General features: G+C 32.5%; 1 protein-coding gene and 1 long non-coding RNA gene across 2 annotated transcripts; both read left to right on the top strand.

The window, feature by feature from the left end:
* The first annotated feature begins 4,047 nt into the window (after nt 1-4,047).
* Nucleotides 4,048-10,023, top strand: LOC139512517 (uncharacterized). Its single transcript, XR_011662292.1, has 2 exons — nt 4,048-4,170; nt 7,993-10,023. It is a non-coding gene; the product is annotated as an uncharacterized lncRNA (long non-coding RNA).
* Nucleotides 10,024-19,274: 9,251 nt separating this feature from the next.
* LOC139512515 (uncharacterized) lies at nt 19,275-20,997 on the top strand. Its single transcript, XM_071300173.1, has one exon. The coding sequence runs from the start codon at nt 19,313-19,315 to the stop codon at nt 19,751-19,753; it is 441 nt and encodes a 146-aa protein (XP_071156274.1). The 5' UTR covers nt 19,275-19,312; the 3' UTR covers nt 19,754-20,997.
* The last annotated feature ends 497 nt before the right edge of the window (nt 20,998-21,494 follow it).

The following is a 21,494-nucleotide window of genomic DNA, read 5'->3' as shown; positions in this document are numbered from 1 at the left end:
TGTTGCAAAACACCTATCCTACCTCCATGACAAATATGTTGTGGTCCCCGCAGATAAAGCCCCAAACAATATCGCTTTTGTATGTAAAACTCATTACATTAACTACTTGATAAACGAATTAGGTATTGACAATTCACTTGGAAACTCAACATATACCCTCACGACACTTACCAAAGAGGAAATCCTGGATAATCATGGTTCTGTTCTGTGTTCCTTTGGAATTTAAACCAAAGATGAAGAACTGGATCTGCCATCACTGTATTGGATACCTAAACTACATAAGTGTCCTAACAAACAACGGTATATTGCTGGGTCTTCCAAGTGCTCCACGAAACCTTTTTTCTAAATTATTAACATCTATTTTATCAGCAATCAAAGACGGGCTTCAAAGTTATTGTGAAACTGCCTATTCTAGAGGGGGCGTGAATCAGATGTGAACTTAAAAATTCCAAAGATCTTTTAGAGTACATACAATCTAACTCTCTTTCATCTTGTAACAGTATTAAAACATTTGACTTTTCTACTCTGTACGCTAGTATTCCACATTCCAAACTAAAAGACAAATTGAAAGAGTTGGTATTGCTTTGCTTCGTAAAAAAGAATGGCCAACGTAGATACAAGTATCTTGTCTTAGGGAGGGATAAATCCTACTTTGTAAAGGATCACTCTGATTCGAACAAAAAATTCTCTGAAACTGATATTATCAAGATGCTTGATTTCTTGATTGACAACATATTTGTTACGTTCGGAGGACGTGTTTTTCAACAGACTGTTGGCATTCCAATGGGAACAAACTGTGCCCCTCTACTTGCCGACTTGTTTCTTTATTATTGTGAGGCTGACTTCATGCAGGAACGTCTTAGGAAGAAAGATAAGAAGTTAGCAATATCCTTTAACTCTACTTTTCGCTATATAGATGATGTTCTTTCACTAAATAATTCAAAATTTGGTGACTATGTGGAACGCATCTATCCAATCGAGCTAGAGATAAAGGATACTACAGATACAGTTAAGTCGGCCTCATATCTTGACTTACATCTAGAAATTGACAATGAGGGTCGGTTGAAAACAAAACTTTACGACAAAAGAGATGATTTCAGCTTTCCAATTGTGAACTTTCCATTTCTAAGAAGCAACATTCCAGCAGCACCTGCATACGGGGTATATATCTCCCAATTGAAACGATATTCCCGTGCTTGCATTTCCTATCATGATTTTCTTGATAGAGGGTTGCTGCTCACAAGGAAGCTATTAAACCAAGAGTTCCAAATGGTGAAGTTGAAATCATCTCTTCGTAAATTTTACGGACGCCATCACGAGTTGGTTGACCGTTATGGAATAACCGTTTCACAAATGATATCGGATATGTTCCTTACGTCGTAACTACAATCCCCTTCCCTTTCATGAATGTGACCTACCGAATTAGACTATTTACCGGATTTGTTATCACATAAGCAACACGACGGGTACCGCATGTGGAGCAGGATCTGCTTACCCTTCCGAAACATCTGAGATCACCCCTAGTTTTTTGGTGGGGTTAGTGTTGTTTATTCTTTAGTTTTCTATGTTGTGTCGTGTGTGCTGTTATTTGTTTGTCTTTTTCATTTTTAGCCATGGCGTTGTCAGTTTGTTTTAGATTTATGAGTTTGACTGTCCCTTTGGTATCTTTTGTCCCTCTTTTAGGTCTTCCGATTTGCTGCATGCTCAATGTTAAATGTTCATAGAAGCCAAGAGGGACTTATGATTCGCCAAAATCTCATCCTTGTCATATGTTTTTTTGTATGTGTGCTTATTTATTCCTAATTCTTTTAGAAGACACTCTTAGTTGTATGATTTGCATACAAAGACAAGACACGAAAAGTAAAATGATTTAATGTACGGTTTATCGACAACATCCTCCAAATATTGTTTAATGTTTTTTTCTTCTTACGGTTAGTTGGTAATTTGCGTATTTTCGTTTATTTACAAGCGTTTTCAAACAAACTATCAATATTGAGGTGAAAAACATATATATATTATTTTGGATCTAAACCATGACTTACTTGATCAAAACCATGAATATTTTCTAGACACTAAACCGAACCATGTCAATCGCTGAACCAAACCATACGATTTCGGTAATTTGCTAATTCTGCGTTAATCTTTAGAAAACAAAAATTCCAATGTAGATCGTTTGACGTATAATACAGATTCAAACATCGTATTTGCTTTTTTTATTTGCTCGTTTGAATAGAACTGAGACATTCTGTCGGTGAAGTAACGTTTTGATTTTTGTTAGAAAGTGATAGTATACTCATTAAACTGTTCAAAACTATGAAAATAGAAATGAGAAAAAACTTTAACTTAAACATCAACATAAAATTGAGAATGAAAACGGGGAATGTATCAAAAAGACAACAACCCGATCAAAGAGCAGAAAAATGCACAAGGCCACCAATGGTTCTTCATTGACACAGCGTGAATTACCGCAACCAGAGACGGGCTCTAGCTGGCCCAAAACAAAGAATGTGTACTAGTGCATAGTAAAGTAACGTCACACTAAACTCAAAAACATATAAATAAACAAGGATATAAAAAAGACATACAAGACTAACAAAGGCCAAAAATACCTGAATGGGGATAAGGGCAAAAATGCGGCGGAATTAACCATGTTGAGATCCAAACTCTAGCCCTATATCTCTAGCCAAATTAATGGGGAGGCGAGGGGGGTCAGATTTTTGAAAAAATACCCTAAGCAAATACCTTGTAAGATTTGATAAATAGTAAAGTAGTCTATCTATTCTAATACGATATGCAGTATTTTTGAAGTTGGGACATTTAGTTTCAGTGGATTAATTTTAGAGCTTTGACGGAGGCACGGACCCCCCCCCCCCCCCCAAAAAAAAAAAAAAAAAACCAACAAAAACAAAAACCAACAAATGTACATATTCCTTTTAATACCCCGCTGTACAAAAAGTGGGGGTATACTGTTTTACCTCTGTCTGTCCGTCCGGCAGTCTATTCATCCGTCAGTCCATCCCGATGATCCGTCAGTACGTCCGTCCCATGAATATTTCGTCACATCTTTCATAGGAACTACAATACAAGAATTTCTGAAATTTGGTTTCAGGATTTACATATATAAGTTAGCTATACCGTGTGATGCGTTTTCAGATTCATCATTTAACAAATTCCTGGATTCCAATGAACATGTTTTAAATAAGAAAAGGACAAAAGGTCTAGGTCAGAAATATTTTGCTTACAATACATGCCAAGAAATTGCCTCCGTTGAAGTTCTGCAAATATCCCATGGAACAAATTACATGGATGATCAAGACCATTTGGTATATTGCCGTATTCTAAACGACAGGTACATGAAGGTCATACATTAATTTGCTGAATGAATCAAACCTTTAACTACTAATGGGAGCCGTAGGAGGTCGACCCGAATTTTTAGCGAGGAATTCTTGGCATGCACCCTCCTCCCTCCCTCAACTTGACATGCGAGTTTGATTGCCAATTATTTATATATAGTATATCAAAGTTCATCAGATGGCCTAATTGCCGAATAGACTATAAAAAGGTGCCGATTTGACTTTTGTCCATTAGTGACGAGTTTACTTGTACCCTTCCCACCCCACCCCCCCCCCCCCCCCCCCCAAAAAAAAAGAGAAATCAAAAACAATGAGAATCAGTGGCGGATCCAGAAATTTTCATAAGTGGGGGGCCCACTGACTGATCTAAGAGGGGGCCCGCTCCAGACACGCTTCAGTGATTCCCTATATAAGCAACAAAATTTTTTCCCAAAAGGGGGGGGGGCGGGACCCCTGCCCCCCTCCCCACTTAAATCCGCCTCTGAGAATGTATGAATTATTTTTTTTTCAGAGCAGTGTTTCTTCGAACTGTACAGTAACGATTGCAGAAGTCGCACATCTGTTCATTGTTGTATTAATTTTTGTACGACTTTATTATAATATAATACTGCGGGTAACCTTAAATTCTTCGAATTTCAAAGAACGTTCTTTAACCTTAAGATGGTAATTATATGGAATTGTGGGAAAGTTGTGATGTCATCTTCCTTTTAGAATCACTTCCGATAGAAGAAAGTCAGACTGTCATACCGGCAAAAGTTTGTCTGCGAAGAACTAAAACAGTAATACGGCTAACACATAATTAATACAAAACATACAGGTAAAAAGTACACTTAATCAGTAAATTATATCCCAAATTCCATTGTAAATACCCACGTGATATGTATGTGTTGCTTCAAGTGTTAGGAAATGTCCTCATCGGGACACTCAATAATTCACTTCCGGGCACATGTCTGAGGTTTAATATATCGTTCCAATCAACTTTAAAAGATTGAGGAATGAACTCTCAATTTGCTTGATACTTATAATTATTGAAACTTTGTTCATGCGATTACTCATCCCCTCTATCAAATTCTTTAAAACCTTAAAAAAGGGGCGTGACCACTTCGGCACTTGGTTTCTTGAACAGGTTGGGAACAGACCCTCTATATGGTGATTATACCTGTATAGAGGGATAATCCTTATAGAGGGGTATTTTTGTTTAGACTAGATTTAAATCAAAATAGGGCAGAATGGCATTTTCTACTTATTATGGCAGTAACCTGCAACAGTTGATGCACCAATTTGTGTACTTAATTTAATATACACATGCCCAAGTTGCTGCTTATCTCATATCTGACTAAACATACAATCTATTGTTCACCATGATTGAAAGCTGTGATGATCAGGTAAATTCTACTCACTTATGCCTCACTGAACAGAATTTCTATTGTTAGATTTAACATGAAATTTAAAGGTCAACTATTCCTTTTGTTGTTGATCAGGTGTTCAGATAGGTATACAATAAATGCAAGTTTTGTCACTTTAGCAGAAAACTGTTCATCCCAATTTTTGGTACCTGCTTACCATTCAAAAGCACCTGAGATCACACCCAAATTATTATTGGTGGGATTGGTACTGCTCAGTGTTCAGTTTTTCTATGAAGAGATTTGAAGACTGTTCATAGTGATCATCATTTGCTTTTTGTCCTGGCCTGGTGTCTATTTTTGTTTGATTAAGACTTTGTGATTGACCAATATACCTTATTGTTATTTGGGAGTCTGCAACACTTTGAACTATTGATGTCATACAACAACAATGACTTTCTCTTTTGGCTTCAGACATTTTCTATTGTGACGCCAAATTTTACAGGAACCTTTGTAATGTCCTGTAACGGCAGGGAAATAGCAAATGGTGTATTTAAATGGTACCTCCAACCTTGGTTTATAAAACTGTTTAGGGGAGGTTTTACTATTGTCCGTTTGTCTGTCTGTCCATCATCAACATGTCGGACAATAACTAAAAAGCGTAAAGTTTTCATGAATAGTTTGTAAAGATTAAGATAACCCCCCTTTAGGTTTTCATAAATTTCTGATATGACATTGAGAAGATATTGAACTTTATTTCTTTGAATACGCAATGGGTCTATGATGCACTCCTGGTGGAGCTGTTAATTTTCATACATTACTATATAATCTGACAAGCTACATCTTGAAATGTATCCTTCAGTTCATGCATCAATTTTAACTGTTTTTTTTTTGTTTTTTTTTGTTTTTTTTATGTCAAACCATGTTCATTTAACACTTTCTTTTTACACAACAATGCTTTTAACATTTACCATAATAATTTCACTGATCAGATGAGCATTTCCACAATGTCCAAAATATTTAAAATTCCCAAACCTTAGCGAAAACATACTTATTTATAGTGGATTGGGAAACAAGTTATTACAACTTACATGTATATCAATCCCATTCACTTTGAGGTTGCAAGTGCTGCCTTGAAGCGGCAGTGCCAGTAGCCTGCCCTTTTAAGAAATCTACAAGGGCGTCTTTTAGCCATTTATCGTCAATTTCTGACGGAGTATCATTGTTGCTTAAGACCATACTGGTTTCAAATAGCGCCATAAATTCAATCCCTGAAATTGTCACCGTGGGAAACATAATATGTTGTAGACATGTATGGTTGAAAGGCTTTACTTAGAAAAGCCATATTATAATTCGCTGAGCCAAACTTTCAAACATTTTCAAATATATCCATTCATGGAATGTTCTGAAGGCATAATTGTTACAACTGTAAGGATGCCATGGCATTAAAGACAGATACTTTGTTGATTGCTGTTGAATTCACTGTCCAAGGAAGAAGAACGGCAATTTATTCAGTCCTGAACAGTAGTCACATGTTATTGAGTTGGAGATTTTATTTAGATGGAATTTTTCTTACCAAGAAAGTCCCTTTCAGGTTGGTACAAGGCATGCCCGTCTGCATTGCATTGTACAGTTGTTGTCAGCATTGATGTACATTTTGTGTGTTCAAAAAAGGAACATTAAAAGTACAAGCATGTACAGTATTGTACTTTTGAGTTTTTAATGCTTCAAATTAGTAGATTTAACAATGTTTCTAGAGTGGACTGTTATAAAATATTTTGATGTACATTGTCAGTGATTTTGCTAGCTCTCGTCATTTTCATAAATGATTGTACTGTCATTTATACAAGTCAGCATGTGTTCTGTGATGTATGTATTTACATGTGTATATCAATGAAATATAAAATAAAATCAAGTGTACATGTATATTTATAAATTTATCTGCATATTTGTGTACTGTGGTTTCAATTTGTGACATGTTGGACTGAAAAATATGTAAATGTTCTATTAAATGTTAACATTTTGCATGACTATGCATGAAGTAGGTTTTTTTAGATATTTACTCACAGATTACAAATTTAAACTCCACAATGAAAGATACATGTTCAGTGTATAGAGATATAAGAAGATGTGTATGAGTGTCAATGGGACAACTCTCCATCCAAGTCACAATTTGTAAAAGTAAACCATCAAAGGTCAAAGTACAGCCTTTCAAACTGAACAGCAAGCTATAAAGGGCTGAAAAATGTGACATTTAATGCACGATTTTAAGAGCTTGTTGTTACTAAAGGAGGTTGATTACGTTCATTTTTTGCTGGTTAAAAAGTTTTCTTTAAAAATTACATTTCTGTAAATACGAACACTGCAATTTCCCATAGGAATGGCTTAAACTGTACTTTAAAAAAAATTGTATCCTAGAATGGAAAGTTCATATGCACTACAATATTTTTTCAAAGGTCAAAATATAGGGCTGTGCGGCATATTTTCAACGCTTATATGCCCAGAACTTCTAAGAGTTTAAACTTACATTAAAATCCTGTACTATTCCTATATGTATAAGGATTTCCACAGATTTCAATTTGATTGCATGCCATGAATATAAATATTAACTGGTAACATCCCCAAGTTATGTCTCTACAAGATGAAACATAGAGATCATATCTGGGATCCAGTATGTAAACAAAATTATCTATGAATATGTCTACACCATAGGACAAGGGGTTGTTAACTGAAACCAATGTTTTTGACCATTACCTTTGACCTGGGAAGTTGATATCTCAGCAAAAGAGGTGTGGTTTTAGAAACAGCTGTATTTACTAAGTGCAACCTAGGCATGAAAAATAACATGTTATAGTATTTATGGAGACCAAAATAAGTGCATGGTTTGAAAACAAAATTGTATAACCTAAATATTAAAAGTGTTGGAATGATGACTATTTGACAAAACAGTACTCGTCCAACATTTATAAACTACTGAAAAATGTACATTCTAATTAGTCTAGATATGTATTAAAAGAGGCCTGAATACTGCTATTCAGATTTAACAGATTAAGAAAAATAGAAAAGTCAAAGTTTAATACAAGTAATTTTCTGACATGTCTGATGCACTCAAGTTTTTGTTACTTTTTTCCCTCAGGTTTTCTTCAGAACATTGAATGAAAGCATTTTTGCAAGATAATTCTAGTAGCATATTTAAGATGAAAATATTTACCAATAAGTTTTTTTTTCTATTCCTGAAAAAATGTATGTATCTGTATAATGTTGTCTTTAAACCTTGCTTTATTTTTTTTCTTCAGAAAGATGAGTGATTGGAGTCAGTACCCAGAAAGTGTTGCATCTTGCTCAGCACCAAATGCATGTGCAGGTTCTGCTATTTATGGTCTAGCGAACGGCAGTACTTATGCTAAAACTAGTACCATGCCTGATTTTACACCAGAAGATGTAAGGAGTGCAGTTGACTATGTTGAAAAAAAAAAATATGAACAAGGTGCTGGTTTGGAAATTGGAGGATTGAAATTCGCCTATTTAAGAAAATTTGAAGATGGAACGGACACATTTGTATTTAAAAGAAAAGCAAAAAGAAATGAAAATGGAGATGAAATAGAACAACTTGATTCTGCAGAAAAATATCAGATGTTTATGCAGATAGCTAAAGCATCACTAATGATCACACTTTTCAAAGGGGACTTGCAAGGAAACCACACTGAAGGAGTAAAAAGAATGAATGATCTTATTGAATACCTGAAAAGCGTTAATATGTAATCATGTTTACATTAGAATTAACAAATTCGTAAATTATGCTGTCAAACGATCAAACAAAGACGAAAACAGTCCAGCAATTCATCCTTTCCTTAGTATATATGTACAAGCTAATTAAGTTTAGTTGATTGTAAATTGCAGTTCGCTTATGATATTATATTTGACAACACATTTTGTAGCATTTCATTGTACATGTACATTTCATTTGTTTTATACTGTAAATATACAGTGACCATAAGATGAATCAGTTCTGTTTGCTGAACTCAAATGAATATATTTTTCTTTTAGAAGGTTTGAAGTAAAATGTACTGAACATTTATTCCAGAGAAATAGCAGTATTTATAAGACCAATATCTTTGGATACAATATTCATATTCTTCAGATATCAGATATGTTAGTGGTTTTATTTCTTCTACAAAGCAGGAAGGAAAATCTTGGCAATCTCTTGTTTCTTTGTCTATCTTTTAAAACTAAGAAACATATGCTGTATTTGAATTTGTAAAGATGTATGTTGGAAATGTACTGTAAGTTAGTTGGAATTCAGCCAATGACAATCTAGATCAAGAATAACTTCCAATCCTGTTAAACTAGTACAAAATTTTAAAACAAATAAACTGATGCTGAGTTTCTATTTACCAATCTATTACTTTTAGTTTTCTCTAGACTCAAAATTCAGAGCAATTAAACAAAACCTGTTTTTTTCTCTTTTCAGAGTGCAAATTGTGGCTTTTATTGTCTGATATTATTATATGTCATTGTACCCACAATATTTCAAATTTTTATTTTTATTGTACTAGAGAAATGTGAAAAAAAGAAAAGAGAAAACCAGAGTGTGATATTCAACTAAAACCATGTGCTGTATAAATAGATATGTAAGACGTTCAGGTCTATTTATGTGTATATAAGATGCATCTTTTGTTTAGTAAGAATTATACATTTACCTAGATAAGGTAACTGTGTATGTTTAACATGTAGCAAGTAGTTCCAATTAAATAACTTAATCCAGTATTTATATAATATTAACTAGTCATTTATAAAGATCTGTCAGGCTTTCATGAAAATGAAAGTTAAAAAATGTTTAGATGTTTGTACCCCAAAAAAAATGTACTTCGAGAAATTTTCATGCAAATTTAGACCTTTATAATTTTATCATTTAAAACCTTTCAATCAAAATATCATAAGACCTTTGCATTTGTAATCAATGCATTTGTGTACAGATTGCTGTCTACTTCAATAAGCAAACCAAAGATTTTAATCCCGGTATGTTGTATTTGTAGTGAACCTATATATATAATATAGACACCTTCATGAATGTGTTTTATCTTGGTTTCATATGTTTGTCAAAAAAATCTTTATCCTATATAAAGATTAAAAATAAATTTAATTATTATTTCACTTTTCTGAATTGAGTAAAATGGTTTTGTAAACTGTAGCTAAGAGAAAAGAGCATAGAAAATATTTGTATTTTGAGTAAGAAGTTAGTAGGCTTTGATAAACTGCCTTTCTGACAATCTTTGTGAGTTTTTGTCTATATAACATGTATACTTATAAAAACTACTTCTATGGAACTGTTTGTTTACTGCCTTGAAGGTATTGAATGGTCTATGGCCTCTCATAATTTTAAGTCATAATTATTAGGGTATTTATGCAGGAAGTATAAACACTTACACAAATTTTCATAATCTTAAAATTGCATATTTAAAAATTAAACTTCTGGCTAGATGAAACCGTTGGTTAGCTATAGGTGTTAAAACAGAAGCATTTTATGAAGCGCTTGCCTAAGTTATTTTTATAAATTGATTCAGTCTGAAGAAAGAAGATACAGTGAAACCTGGGTAAACCGAACCCTGATAAAACCGAATTTCAGTTTAAACCGAACAATTTTCAAAATCCCACAAAATTTCCCTATCAATTAACGTTAATCTAACCTGAAAAAACCGAACCCTGTCAACACCGAATTCCGAACGCTTTTTGAAGACTAGTTAGTAAATTTATATTTAAAAATTACCTGTCAATACCAATCAAAACACTAAAATATTATTAATTATTTGCATGATATAATTAAACAAACACAGGATGGCAGGGTATCCCCGAGGGTATGTATTTGAGGTTAAATGAACTTGTGAGTTGTTATTACAAACTAATTAGCATGTTTGTGTCCATGTATAAAGTGTAAAGAAACGTTAAACTGGTCAGGTACCCCATCGCCGATAATGACAAGAAAGGAACTTTCCCTCAGATGAATTAAATGCACATTACTCAAATAATTACGGCCACAAAATCGTAACTGCCATTCTGTAGCTAAACTGTTTAATTAAATAATAGATTTAAAGCCTATCACTGGATTAAGAAGTCGTGCAACACAACAAGGTCAATGGATTTCGATTTAGAGGCCCTATATATTTGAATCGAATGCTCCCGAAGACCTCCGTTAGCTATTTAGCAACGATAAAGTCCAAGAATAAACTGGATCCCTGCTGTTGTTTCACTCTTATCGTGTGCCGAAGTATCAACCAGCGGGTGAACAGTTTAGTCCGAGAACCCGTGTGTACAATGACGTTCCCGATTCAACTACGGAATCTTCATTTGACAGTGGCTGTGAATCTGAATTGGTTAGTGAATGAACGGATGAGAAAATAATTATAAAAAGCAAAATCGCTCCACGTCGGACATCTTATAACGACGAGCGTGATGGACAGAGTGGCGTTTGATTTGTTAAACAAACATGTAGCAAAACGTCATCTTCTTATATTTTTACATTTACATCTAAATCAACACAAAAATAAACTGTCGTCTGTTGTGTCACCTATTATCCCTTGTCAGTAAATGCCAAAATTATTTTGGTGTCGACTTCCGTTTACCTCTACAATCCGAACACCTGTGAAAACCGAACAAAACGCAAAGTCCCGTGGGTGTTCGGTTTAGACAGGTTTCACTGTATTTAAAATGTCATGAATGTTCATAGCTTTGGAGGTTTATTATTCAATGCTCCCTTATCTGATATTTCAAAAAATTGGAAGTAAAGTAATTGAATTGAAACGAGGAAAGGCATTTGGTGCATATGTTTTAAGTCAATGTGAATCAGTCTATCAGTTTTCATAATGTATAATCTACGATAATATTTGATTTTTCTTGTATCAATTGTTGAGTATTAATATGGATATCTTGCCTTACAAGTAGATAGATTGTCACTACTACTTAAATTGAGGGTACAGTAACACTATACCACAGTTAAAACAGACATTATTGAAAACTGGTAGATTGATTCAAATTTGTATTATAATAGTTCTGTGATAAATGTGTAAATAAATATACCGATCAGTAGATGCATTTGTTAATTTTTTACAGGAACTGTTTGTATGAGTGTTTGTTGTAGGCTCTTGAATACAATTGTAAGTTACTGAATAGTAATAGCATTTTTGAAGGGCAAAGACTCTTCCCTAAAAATGACGGCAAACTTCAATGATTCAAATCTATCACATGTTATTGTTAATGGAAAAACAGTATGATTGAAAATGAATGATTCCTTTCAAATGTACGTTTAATAGAATTGTAAGAGTATTGACTTTGTTATGTTTTTTTTGGGGATACCAGTGTTGATGTAATGATTTTTATACATTTATACTTTAGTCATAAAATTTTTACATGTAGTTATATTTGTATCATAATATTGAAACATTTCGACAAATAACACAGAATTTTTACATTTTTAAGTGGTAAAATTTTTACATTTTTTTTAAGTGGTTGTAAGATATACATTAATTAATAAAAGCAGTATATTAAGAAGTATTTTCATCTGTTTCATGGTACAAACATAAATTTAAAATATGTTGTATGCTGTTCAAGTTGTATGGAATTTTAAGAGAAAAGGGGTACATCTAGTATTATTTATGCTCTGGGTATAATTCTATTTCAAGGGTAAAAGTGTCTAAACATTAAGCATACCTATTATGTTTTGACAGCATTATATCTATGAAGTGTACTATATAGCATTACAGTTTCGTTTTATTATTATGATTTTTTTCGTGTATAAATTCCCTAGAAGAAGACATTTTTGGGGGGATTTAGATTTAAGAGTATACACAATTTTCTAAAGTTGCAAACCATTTGTCAGACCTGTTAATGTCTTGTTTTGTTTTTGTTTTTTCTGTCTTTGGGTTGCTGTCTAACATCATAATCATATAAAAACATTGTCTAATTAAAAATTATTAATGAATTAGTAGTATGCGGCACAAAGAAAGAATCATTCTCTTGTTCAAAGGGTGTAACTCGTTTTTGAAAGAGTAATTTGCCAAAAGTTTTGTACTTAATTGCGATTTACTAGTATTTTTATACGTATATAAATATATTAAATGTTGATAGGTTGAGACAGGATGTAAACACTGTGATAAACATACAAACAAGTATTACTAGGGTAGTTAGTAAATAGAAAATGAATGATGAGCATTATGACGTATTGTTTTCAGACAGATGTTTAAATACATGTTCCAATTTACCATGCTAAAGTGATTGCATTTTGATGTCATATGCTTGTTTGATTGTTTTGTTACATTATATTGTGAAGGGATTTGCCAGAATTTTTAATTGCCCGGCAAATAAGTTGTAACAATACGCTGCATTATTGTCTCTTTGCTGGTTGTTTTGTGCTTTTGCACTTTTCAGAAATCAAAGCTTTTTACAAAAGTTATTATTTAAGCAATCAAAGATTTTTACACTGATAATGATAATTACTGTTTGAAATAACATATAACAATCTGCCAGTTAGGCAACATGCATGAACAATTAAGTAACAAGTCTAATTTTTGTACATGAAGAAAACCTCTTTTGATTTCAGCAATACACATATAACCATTATTTTTTCTAATTTAATAAAAGATTTTACATAATCTGAAATGTTAAGAAATTTTTTCAGCAGTTGGTTGTGAATTTGAATGAACTTTCGTTGATAAAGAAATACGTAAATTGAGTTATATTTTTGGGCATTTGTGTTTAACGTACAAGGTTGATATTTTCATTTGTGATAAGTTTATATAATTTGATATTAAATACTTTCTAGTTTTGAAACATTAACCCACAGCTCTGGCATTACATTGAAATGTGCTTATACATATTGAGAGAAATTCAAAAATATGAAGTTGTACATTTGCATAAGTTCATGTTTTTTTATGGAAGGTCTGCATGTGTAAGATCACACAAGAAGGATATTTCTTGGTTCGATAACAGAAGACCTGGGCCCTTGGTTATGAAATTTAACTTAGTACTCAAAGTAGAAAATAAGTGCTCATAACAACACCAAATCCAGTATTTTGATTGGTTGATTTTAGAGGGGTACACAGTAACCACCCTGCTTGTAAGTCTGTTTATGTGCCCTGTAAGCACATCTTTGTTACGACTTGATTGAAATCGATGAAATTTGCCATGGTTGTAAAATTAATACACTACACTTTTCTTCATGTACCCCAGGATGTGCAGTGAAGGGGAGATAATCCCTGTCCAACATGTTGAAGGGGAGCCGTGCCAGGGCTGTTAAGCCAGTCAAGGTCGTTAAAAACTTCCATCATCAAGGGGAGATAATCCAACTTCAATTAAGTTCACTGACAGTTCTATTTTTTCCTAAGAAATTGTTTTTGATGTGGAGATTTGGTCGTTATATATACATGTATATTCTTTTATTATACTGGGATGTTCATGGACAGTAGTTATCTAAAGGTTACTGGAAGGAAAGCAAAGTTTAACTTTCTAAGTAAATGTGAAAACGGTAGAAATGTTATAAAAATTTGAAGAAAGGAATTAAAAAGAATAAAAAATGTCTGAAATATTTGCATCTCTTATCTAAAGAAACTTTCTGATGATGTTACCAGTTGATTTGAAATACACAGAGTAAATTTTTTTTAATGTTTTACCATAATGTACATGTATTTTTTCGACTTAAATTTATCACAGTGAAAGTATTATTGAAGGTTCATATACATGTACCTTCAAAGCATAATAACAGTGTTCTATTAGGACATTTAGGTAGATCTGTGCATTGCTAGTATAAGCTAGATGTGTTCGTTCTTTATTGTTAGAACAAGTGATATAAATATACATAACAAGTGCTATAAATATGCAGAAAAAGTGCTATAAATGTTTACATTTTCACACAAACATATACATAGAAATATAGAAAAATATATGTATCACAAAGTGAACATATTTAAAAACTTCTCTTTGAAAAAAACTTTATATTATCTTTTTTAGAGATATTTTTTTTAACATTATTATATGTGATGCATATCTTGCAGGTCAGAAAGTATAGAAAACCATAGACCTCATATTGTTAATTTCTTGTATACAAAATTAGAATAAAGCTTCAATGATGTAGAGATTTTATGTTAGGATTTAGTGAATTATCTATATTTCAGTGTATGTGCCAAATATAGTAAGTAAAAGATAAATGTTCAGATTTTCACAATTATATTGATGTAAGATGGTACAACATATGTTTAAGCATTTTTTGTTATATGTATTGAGGATTTGAGCATTTTTGTCATAAGTATGTGTCAGTTTAGCCATCACTACATATGTCATACACACATGTCATATACATGTTTACTTAATAGTGCCAGGTATACCTTTTTATACCAGCTTTCTTTTACTTTATTAATTTCCTTGCTTAATAAAGCTTTTATAATGCCTTTGAGACTTATGATTTAATATGAAAGTATTTCCATGTCCCTGTGAAAAATGTCTAGGATCATAGTATTTCACCCCTGTAAAGCATGCTGTAGTAGACATTTACGAGTATCAAAAGGACTGCTGTTTATCAAATTAATTGAAATACCCTTTAAATGTTAAGTCTTAATTCAAAGCTTAAACAACAGTTTAATAAATACTTTATAAAATTTTGGGGTAAAGATTTGCACGAGTTGATATTTTTAAAAATCTTCCAAGGTTTATCACTACTTTTGAGATATATAAAGTACAGTGGATTGATCATAATTTTAAACATAACTTAGATAATCAGTTCTCATTAAAGTGAACAAAAAAATAAAAATAATCCTTATTTTTACCAGTTTTCAATCGTGACTAGTTCAATGGTACAAAAAAAGTGTTTATTGCAAATGTCATCAGCTCGACAAGATGTATCAACCCTGAAAGTTGGGAGAAAAGTGTTGCCCTATTTTTATACGACTGCAAAAATTGAAAATTGTATATTGGAATCACGTTGACAATCATCATCGTCGTCCTAAGACATTTGGTTTTCGTACTCTAACTTTAGTAAAAGTATATATAAATCTATGAAATTTAAACACAAGGTTAATGACCATAAAAGAAAAGTTTTTTGGTCCCAACAGTTTAGGAATTAGGGGCCAAAAAGGGCCCAAATAAGATATACCAAAGGGTCAAAAATTAAACTTTGTTTGATTTCAACAAAATTGAATATATGGGTTCTTCAATATGCTGAATTTAATCATGTATTTAGATTTTTAATATTTGGGCCCGGTTATCAAATTGTTCCACATTGAGGTCTAAAGGGTCTAAAATTGAACATTATTTGATTTCATCAAAAATTGAATTCTTGGGGTTCTATGATATGCCGAATCTAACCATGTATTTAGATTTTGGATATTGGACCATAATAGGTAAATGTCCAATTTTAAATTTTTTAGTTTTTAAGTTTAAGTTCTTAGACCACATTCATTCTGTGTCAGAAACCTATGTTGTGTCGAATATTTAATCACAACCCAAATTCAGAGCTGTATCAAGCTTAAATGTTGTGTCCATACTTGCCCCAACTGTTCAGGGTTCGACATCTGCGGTCGTATAAATCTGCGCCCTGCGGAGCATCTTGTTGAGGTTTGAAAAAATTATCAATTTGCAGTGTTTGGCTGTTAAAAATAAAGGAGCTAGGGTATAAATGTAAAATGTAAACAAAGATTGACAAGACAAGATGTTGATCTTCCTTGAAATTATGAGACCCGATTTGGAGTTATTGCTTAAGAAATACTCATGGTATTGGAGATTTTGGCCATCATGAAAACAAAGTAGCTAGGTTCAAAGTGTAGAGTGCAAAAAGGATCCACACAAGATGTATTTACTCTGTAAATTGGTTAAAAATTAGTTCACTTGTTACAGAATTATTACACGTGCAATCATTTGTAAATTTTGACTGATATCATAAAAAGTACAGGAGCTTTGTTAAAAGAATAAACTACTTAAATCTTCAGGACAAGATGTATCCACCCTGAAAAGTGAAGAAATATTTGTAGACTTGTTATCGTGTTGTTGCCCCTGGAAAAAATCATTTATTTGCAGATTTTGGCTGTTATCACGAGAAAAAAAGGCCCTAGATCATAATTGTAAATTATAGAAAGATCAGAACCGTCTACAATAAAAATTGGTAAAAAAAAATGTTTATTTTGCGTTGTACGAAACACATGATTTGGTTTCCTGACAATAACTTTAGTTTAATTGAATGGATCTCATAAAGAATTTTTATCAGAAAGTTTAATACCACAAAAGGATGGTTAGGAATTATGGTACCAACAGCTAAGTATTGGGCTAAAACAAGCATTATAAAAAAATATAGTTTCCGGTCAATGAGCGTAATAGCCCAAACATGCAGGAATTAGGGCTCATAAAGGGGCTTTTCTAGTTTCCAGACTATAACATTTGTTTAAGTGTAAGGCAACATATAAACATACCTCACACGTACAATATATCTTGAAGAATTTTGACCACATTTATTTTGTGTCCGAAAACTCTGCTGTGGAATTGTTCTGGAGCTATTGCCAAGGAAATAGTCATACTTTTGAGCAAAATGTACACTGAACATTGGGAAACTCGGCTCACATTAATTTGCAGTTTTTGGCTGTTATCAGGAAAACTAAAGGTATAAAGTAAAAAATAAAAAAGGTTTAATACAACAAGTTGTATCTACCCTAACTATTTGAGAAAAATCTGTTGTTATGTTATAGAGTTGTTGCCCCTGAAATAATCAATTATTTTCAGGTTGTGGCTGTTATAAAAAATCAGAAGCTAGGTTAAAATTGTCAACTGCTAAAAGGTTCAGCTTCTACCCTGAAAATTGGAGAAAATGCGTTCTCCTGGTATGCAGTTATAGCCCTGGAAATGCTATCTGAACCTTTCTAGCATTTCCTTGCCATATTTTCAAAAAAAACTAAGAAGCTTAGTTAAAAGCGGGAATTGAAAAATTGATCAGCATGACAAGGTCTGTAATTATATCTACTCTGAAAATGGAAAAAAAAATGTTGTGAAGTTATTACCCCTAAAATAATCATTTATTTGTAGATTTTTACTGTTACAACAAACAACACAGGAGCTAGGTTATAAGTGTAAAATGCAAAAAGGTTCAAAATAAGCAAATGTTTCTACATTGAAACTTTGAGAAAAAAAACTAGACATGCTTGGAGTTCTTGCCCCAGAAATAATCATTATTGGCATTTTTTTCAATGTCGTGAAGAGCACTGCTGAAAGTCTAAATTTTGCAAAAATGATTTGCAGGACATATTTGTAGTAATAACCCAAGAAGAATACATTTTTCAACTTGTTACATGTATTATAACAACTGTAGGAGCTATATTAAAAGATAAAACTGCAAAAATGATTTGCATTACATGATCTATCTACTCTATTTTTGACAACCAACCTTGGAGTAATTAACCTTGAGATGTTATTCAATTTTTTGTTGTTGCAATTTTGGTTGTTATATGAAGAAAAAAAAAAAAAAACACACAGGAGCAAGGTTACACATGTAAGTTGAAAAGAAAACGACCAGCTACACATATATTAACTATAGTAAGTGCACATTAATATCTTAATAAGCAAACTGACAATTTGTTTTCGAAAGGTCAATGAAAAAGACACAAAAAATGTCTCTTGTTATTATTACTATTTATCTGGACATTTCTGGTGAATTTACCACAACGTGTAAAACGTGCCAATGTTTGAAGAGATCCAGTTTTCAGTGTTTGCTCTGGAGGTAACTGTGTGTCCCTTCCATGTGTATTTATCCCTGGGAATATATATTCACTGATCGTGCATATATCAATATGTATATAATTTATTGTCGATGTTTTATGCCACCTCACTCTTGGCTTATTGTGGAGGTAAGTCTTGATTAGAGGAAAGTCAATAAAGACCGTAGTCGAATTCATCGGCCAAGTGCGGGGTTCGGACTCATAACCTCAAGTGTTGATAAGCTAGTGATCAGTATAGATTGATAGCTTATACAACTTAGTCAGCATAGTAAAATATCATAGAATTATAAAGTACAATCACAGTGATTTCATGCCTTACAAAGTGTTATAAGTACCCTGTTTAAAGGATGTCAAGATGTAATATGATAATCAGATACTGTATTACACAGTAAGCTTTAACAAGTCCCCAGTGTTGTCTTTTACAATTAAGATTATGGCGTGGTGTATGGTGAACTTACATACCAATAGTCTTTTATTTTAAAGATGTATCCAATACAATATATGACCACATTTCAATCATTGATTGATCGTTTGATCATGCCTGACAAACCAAGATATTTTGAGGCCATGGACATGATCAACAAAATATGAATATTTGATAACCGATGAAATTGTACATTAAAAACACACTGCTGGAAATGGCAAATGAATAAATGGCACAGTCAAAAAATGTAGCCTTATAACAACCCCATAGAAAATGGCCTTTTTGCTTTTTTTGAATTACTACAAGATGTAATGTCCGTTTGGTAAATTTCATTTGACATTGCCCTTATTTTTATGGTTGACTTTGTTCATGGTTTATACTTTATATAAAAGATCTGCTACATTTCATCTTAATAGTTTTTGTCTTGTTTTTACAGAATAAATTAGCATCATGTCAGGTTGGGATTCATACGTCACAAGTGTTAGAGATCTATCGGCAGTAGGTGAATGTGTCGGCGCAGGAATATATGGTAACGATGGAAGTAAATGGGCAAGTACTGAAGGAGTAAATATAATGGCAGATGAAATCCAAAAGGCACGTACATGGCTGGATGACAAAGAAGGCAGTGACTACACACACGGGATAACTCTTGATGGTAACCCCTACACGTTCCTCCGACATCTTGAAGATAGTGCAGGGACAATGGCTTTGAAAAGGAAACACAGAGAAGGAGAAACACTGAATGATAAACAAATGTACCAGGCATTCATAGCAGGATCAAAAACAGCAGTCATGGTGGCTCTCTTTGTAGGAGGAAAGAGAGGCAATGAAACTGCTGGAGTAAAAAGAATGTCGGACCTCATTGAATATTTAAAAAGTAATAATATGTAAGCTATATTTCAGTGAGTGACTTGTTTGAGAATAGCTGGAAGTTAACAGGCATAAAAGCACTCTTTTCAACTAGTATGCATCAGTGAAAAACATTATGTAAAATTGGACTTAATTTATTAAATCAGGGGACGAGGCACAGCTTTTGCAGTGACAGAATTAGTGATGTTTATGCGCAAGTTTGCTTTTTATTGATTCTCTTTATCGTTTTGCAGACATTTTATACAGTTTTACAGTTTAGCTTATCAATATTCTAATTTCTGTTATGGTGTACTGATATTTCGTTTAATTGTAGACAACTTAGTGTGAAAAATTAATAATATTACACATATCAAAACTATTTTTTTTATTTGAAAAATAGGCAATTTCAAGAACTTGAATAACCTACTAGTAATGTTAACAAAATCTGTAGTAAACTATTTGTTTTTAATGCTTTTTGTAGTATTTCATTTTTTTTGTTGCTTTTCTTGATTTATTTAATTGATGACATCCTTAACATATTCCAATTCTAGTAAGACCTATATTAATGCAAAGCTTCGATTGTATTTTAGTTTCACATACCAAGCTGTTCGTGTTTGCTATAATTTATCTTATATTTTTCTCCTATAGTCTAAGAATATGTCGCTTAAAAGACACAATGGTTTTATTTTTCTTTATCATATGTATTTTGTCTTGCTTTGGCACTAGCGCCCAATTTTGTTCTGATATATCAGGGTCGGGAAGTCATATCGGTTAGTGTAAAATGTTGTTTGTAGAAGGTTGTTACATTATAGCTGTTAGTATATTTTAGACTATAAACCAAATTCAGGTTTGTAATGTATGGAAATATACGCGATCAAGCATTGCGGGCACAAAGTCAATTATATCTAAACTGTCAAAATAATTTCAGACATTTTTTTATACACAGGTGTTAAAGATTTATGATTTGAACACCGTTATACTATAGTTGCCTTTATCTGGTAGAAATGAAAAATTAGTTGAACTCCAATGTAATTTATTTACGCCAAATCCATTAAAAACTTGATTTGCGCATGCTTCGAAATACAACATTATAACGAAGAAAAACACTCATCAAAGAACCGAGACTTCAATTTTACTGAAGTGTCTCTTTTAGCCATCCGCATCAGTGCTTGATCGTGGTATTGTTAGTAGTTTTAACAATAAAAAATTGTTGTATTGAGCCTTAATCAAATTTTAATATATATCAATGTTTTCATAAATTTTGGATAATAAAGCTTTTTAGTGCCTTGAAGTTTTTGATAATATAATGGGGAAAACAACACAAAGATTCCACACAAGCGAAGACAGAAGAAAGAAAAAAAAACAAAATAAAACCCACAAACAAACAAAAAGATATAAACACGTGGTACTCGTAACGCTAGTCTTTGAAATAGATAAACTTTTTTACTTCCTGATTTATTTATTTTAGAAACTACTCTTTTACAACGGGCGCAATTGCGTACGGATGCACACAAATGCTTCTATTAGAATATGCATTAAAAAGTAAAATAACAAAAATACATAACTCAGAGGAAAATTCAAAACGAAAGTCCCTAATCTATTGGCAATATCAAAAGATCAAACGAATGGATAACAACGGTAAAGTTCCTGACAAAACGTAAAAATATCCATGTCATTATCAGAGATGAAAATTTATGCATTACAAATTAAGACAGCTTACATGGAAGTTATAACAAACGTATTTCTGAATACAACATATAGAAAAAAAATACTCAAAGTATCA

This window comes from Mytilus edulis, chromosome 2 (assembly GCF_963676685.1).
Source record: "Mytilus edulis chromosome 2, xbMytEdul2.2, whole genome shotgun sequence".
Taxonomy (NCBI): domain Eukaryota; kingdom Metazoa; phylum Mollusca; class Bivalvia; order Mytilida; family Mytilidae; genus Mytilus; species Mytilus edulis.
The sequence above is the reverse complement of the archived record's forward strand: the minus strand, read 5'-3'. Positions and strand labels throughout refer to the sequence as shown.